General features: G+C 48.6%; 1 protein-coding gene across 1 annotated transcript in view; it reads right to left on the reverse strand.

Annotated features, from left to right (window-relative positions):
* Nucleotide 1: 1 nt before the first annotated feature.
* The window catches only part of TCTE1 (t-complex-associated-testis-expressed 1), a gene marked incomplete at its 3' end in the record, with an annotated part of 11,081 nt that continues 6,346 nt past the window's right edge, over nt 2-4,736 (reverse strand). Inside the window, exons 3-5 of the mRNA XM_017739979.1 lie at nt 3,585-4,153; nt 2,063-2,512; nt 2-169 (exon numbers count right to left, since the gene is read on the reverse strand). Coding sequence (XP_017595468.1) covers nt 2-169; nt 2,063-2,512; nt 3,585-4,153 — 1,187 coding nt within the window. The remainder of the gene's footprint in view (nt 170-2,062; nt 2,513-3,584; nt 4,154-4,736) is intronic.

Below are 4,736 nucleotides of genomic sequence, written 5' to 3' on the forward strand. Positions count from 1 at the left end.
GTTCAGCAGTGGGGTGCTGCAGAGATCCCAGCCTCGCTGCTTCCCGATTGGCCCACACAATTTGGTGAATGAGGAAACCAGTCTCCTGTTCCACCTCTGTGTGGCGGAGATCAAGCTTGGTCAAAGTCTTGTTGTTTGCCAGCCCTTCAAGCAGCTGCTTCCCACCATCCTGCAAAAGGATGAGAGGGGATGGTTAAAGGAGGACATCCAAAAAAGAAGTGTATTGCTCCTTTTCCCTCCTCCCCAGGGCAACTTCTGCTGCTGTCAGTTGGAAGTGCATGAGATGGTGCCAAAAGGGATAAAGGCCTTCACCCACGTCCAAAATGTTGCTCACAGAAGTGCAGAGGAGGAGTGTAACCTTATGTAGCTCGCTGTGATATGACACATGCTAATGAGTCCCTCTGGGTACGATGTCAGGAGTTCTCAGGCTCAGGCTGGTTAACAGCACGTCTGGCAATGATAACCTGAGAGGAGTCTGCTCCCTCAGCTTACTGCTGGCTGGGGACAAATGGATTAGAGGGCTGCTCCTCATCTTGGCAGTGGTGAGAGTCCCAGTACTGGCAGTTTTCTGCCTGGATGCCATTTCCCAGGCTGGGTTGGCTTTCCTGAGGGGAATATCTCATGTAACTTAAGACCAGCCTGCATGGGACAGAAAATGTGATGTAGCCTTAGGGAGGCAACTCGCTCTGAGACATTCCCCCCCCCCTTCCATGAAGCACTGTATTTAGGGATGTGACAATTTGAACTTTTTCCCGCTGTTGCTGTTCTCTTTCAGGTACCAAATACATCTCCTGCCCCATATCCTCCATCCAGATGGTCCCCTCATCCCAACACCCTGCCTCTTAGCCCTTTTGCCAAAAAGGGCAGTGCAAAAAGGACTGGGAAGAGGTCTCTTTTTAATGGGGTATGGAGGTCAGAATTGAATGCATCTCTAGCAAAACCCCCAATTTTCCTGAAGATAATACTACCAGCCAGCTTTTGGGCTGCCATGAAACTTCACAAATGGGTAACAGGAGAGCTCATCAGAAGGAAGATGCTAAACACAGAGATTATTATTTACTAAACAAAAGTCCTTCTATCCTTTCCAACCTTTGCCCCCTTGTATCATTAGACTCAAATGGTTTTCCACATCCCGGACCATAAAACTCAGAACTCACAAAAGGTTTTCTGCCATCAAATCCTTTTAAAACCCTTGTCAAACACATTGATGCCAATCTTCCTGCCAGCAGGGACAGCTGGTCTTGCTGTCTCTTTATTTGACAGTGAGAATAATTGAGGCAGCGCAGAAAGTTTAAAAGCCAGCATGATTGCTTTTGGCTGTCTAGTTTCAGATTTCTAAAGCTCTTTTTAATCAGCAGAAGAGAAGCGGTCTGGTTTGTGGGCATGTTGCATACTGCAGCTCTTAGGGATGTAGTAAGATCTGTGGATGCTCTTCTGTCTAGAAAATGTAAGCCTGTGTTTTAGGAGCCACTTACAAGCACACAGACACGACACCCCTGACCCACCGCACCGCTCCAGGGCCGCAGGGTGAGTTAGAGAAGCTCAACAACCAAGCCAATTTTCTAACAGTCTCCTCTGAGCGTGTGATGGACAGGAGAAATTCTGGGAAGGGTGACACTATCTGTGTGCTGCTGAGTGACAGATGGCACAGCAGATCCAAAGCACAGAGGATATGCGTGAGACCCTTATCTCATGCCGCCTATCATTAACTACGCTCACGTGTGCGAAGCGTCTGTGATTCTTCCCAGACATGCTTCCTGGTTTTCAGTTTCCTGGGGGGAAAACCCCTCTCTGCCCAAAAGCCCAAAGCCTCAAAGATAGATTCAGCCCTATGAACAGAGCTAGATGTAACGAGTGAGGTAAATGCATGTTCATGCACAGAAGATGTCCTTCTCCTTCCTCACATCTGCTAGTCTCTTCCCTGCACACAACTGATTGTTATCCTAGCAAGAATGCAAAGTGAGGGATGCATTTGCCTCTGTGGCTTTGAGACAGGCTCAGCATCTGCTTTGCAAGGCCACCACGCAGGCTCACAGAGGGAGGGAGAAGAGGCTTCTCTTACCAGCCCCAGGTGGTTGCATGAGAAGTTGATGCTTGTGAGAGTGGTGTTCTGAGCCAGGACCTGGGAGAACACTGCAGTGGTTGGCTCTGACAGGTTATTACTTCCCAGATGGAGGGACTTCAGGCTGGTGTTGGTCAGCAGGGCACGGCCGATCGCCTCCCCGCCTTTGTCCTCCACGAAGTTGAGGCGCAGATTCAGGGAGGTCAGGGTGGAGCTCTCAGCCAGGCCTTGAGCAAGAGCCTGAGCTCCCAGGTGACAGATCTGGTTGTTACACAGATTGAGGGTTTCTAATCTGCTGTGGCTGATCAGCTTGCCGAGAGCTTGTGCCCCGTTGTCCCTGATGAGATTGTGGGACAAGTCCACCTCCAACAGGCAAGGATGATCCAGCAAGTTACGGGCCAGGAGCTTGATCTTGTCATCGTCCACTTTGCTTCGTGTCAGCTTGAAAACCTGTGGGCATAAAACCCAGGGTCACTAAAGCACTTGCTTTGGACTGAGCTTTGTCCCTAACCCTCAGGGAGCTAAACCTATGGTCCACCAGACAGGATTCATCTCCCTTCACTTCAGACACCTTTAGCTAGCAGGCTCAAGTAGTTGCTTTCTCAGTGGGGAGATACTTCCATCAAGCAGGGCATGCCACTGATGTCCCATGCCTATTCTAGGGAAAAAGGATTTGTCTCCTGGAAATGCGTGTTCCCCTCCTCTGACTGCAAAAGATCTCTCACTGGGGGCTAAATTAAAGCAAGATAAAGCTGTCCAAATGCTTGCAGCAACTAGCAGCAGAACCCACTCCAGTTCACAGTCAAACCTGTCTGAATGAACATGTGCACCAGTGGTAACCACAGTGCAATGTCCTGTGTGGCCAGGGCATCTTAATAGTCACAAGAGAGGTAATTTCTCTTCTGGAAGCCGTGAAGACATATTTCCCAAAGCCTGCTGATCTGTGGGGAGTACATGCAGCTCACTCTGGCTCCACTCTGGATAGCAATGCCCGTTGCTGTTTTGGGGGGGCTGAGTATCTGCACTGCAGTTCCCACAGAGCTGAAGATATTGTTAGTGCTTAGGAGGAAAATCCCTCATTGCTCTAAGGTAAGTGTGAGTGTTTCCCCATGCTCTTCTTGGGGGTCTTTGCTCCTCTGGGAGAGGCTGACATGTATTTACTGAGCAAAACTACCAAAAATTCCTTATGAAAGGCTCCCTCTGGACTTCTCCTCTCCTCCCTCCCAGAACTACATGAGGAGTTAGCACAGTGGAGTGCTGCTGTCCCTTATGCTACAAGCAACAAGTTTTGTGGGAGCAAGTATTTTTCTCACTGATCCTCTGACAACCTGTTCTAACAAGGACATGGCAGAACAAGATACTCAGCACCAGGCCAGCAGGTTAACATCTCTGCACTCTGACAGACTCTGTAACTTGCAAAAGGAAGGGTGTTACCAGCAAGCAAAACTGGTCCCTGTATTTCTATGCACAGGCAATTTGAAGATCTAGCTGAGGGAGTTAGGTTCAGTTTGGGGTATATTACTTTCAAGTTATGGCACATCTTCACGGCAGCAGCCAAGCTGAAGCAGTCCTGCTCAGTGAAGTTAAAGAGGCTCCACTCAAAGTTCATGCCACAGCTCTTCACACCGTAAGTGAGATGAAGCTCTTCAAGGTGAGGGAGAGCAGTAATGAGATCTTTCAGGTCGTAGTGATGCGTGTAGGCCTCATTAAAGTTAGCATCCTCCTCTGTGTCAGCGAGGTCATTGCTCTCCTCCTTTTCATCCACCCGCACAGGTGGCAGGAACTGATCAATCTCCAGTTTCCGCACATAGCCTTTGCAGAGCGGGACGAGCTCTAGGACCTTTTTGGGGTCCGTGGTGCTGGGGATGAAAAACTTCAGAATGTTCTCCAGGTGACGTTCAAAGAACATCCGTTTCCAGCTGTCTCCATAGTTGGAGACATCACACACTTGCCAGCGCTCGATACAGCACCTCTTCCAGTAGTCCTCATGGCTTACTATGTTGGCAGTCACAGTGAGTGGAAGGCTGGTGGAGAGCCTGTCCACCACCTTCCTTTGGTGGTCAGGCAGAAGATAGTTCAAAATAGGGTTCTCTGGAAGGGATAAAAAGAATGAGAGGTTAGTCTGGGTGTAGGAACACTTGCTGGCACTATGGTTCTGCCTGGGCCCCCAGCTGTGTGGCCATGCCCTCCCCTCTGCTGATACTGGCTCTCTTCTTGGCTGCCAGAGGCTGGAGTATAGAGCTAAGCTGGCAGAAGACATGTAGGATTCATTTGTACATCTCCATATACGATTTCTAACTTTTACAATGAAACATCAGTGTAATTGAGTTTACTCTCATAATATTTGGGAACAGCGCCAGAAACCGAGCTCCCTATTTAAACTTAGTTTGAATGCAGTTTGTATTCAGAGCAGGAATTCTGCTCCCAAGAGAACTAATTCAGCCTTACAGAGATGGGAGAGCTTGGCCTGCCATTTGCTGAACTTTCTCCCTTTTGATTTCTAAGCATATTGAAGAGCAGTATTTGAAAACAACTGTGTGCTTTGCATGCAGGTCCTTGTGCCTATTTATCTTAACTAAAGCATTGGTCTCATCTCAAATTGATTCTTGTTCCTTTTTGCTGAGGCATACTCCTAGCTTTTAGGTCCCCCTTGTTTAAATAGAAATTCTGTTTT

The sequence above is a fragment of the Corvus brachyrhynchos genome, unplaced genomic scaffold (assembly GCF_000691975.1).
Source record: "Corvus brachyrhynchos isolate BGI_N302 unplaced genomic scaffold, ASM69197v1 scaffold31, whole genome shotgun sequence".
NCBI classification, from domain to species: Eukaryota; Metazoa; Chordata; class Aves; order Passeriformes; family Corvidae; genus Corvus; species Corvus brachyrhynchos.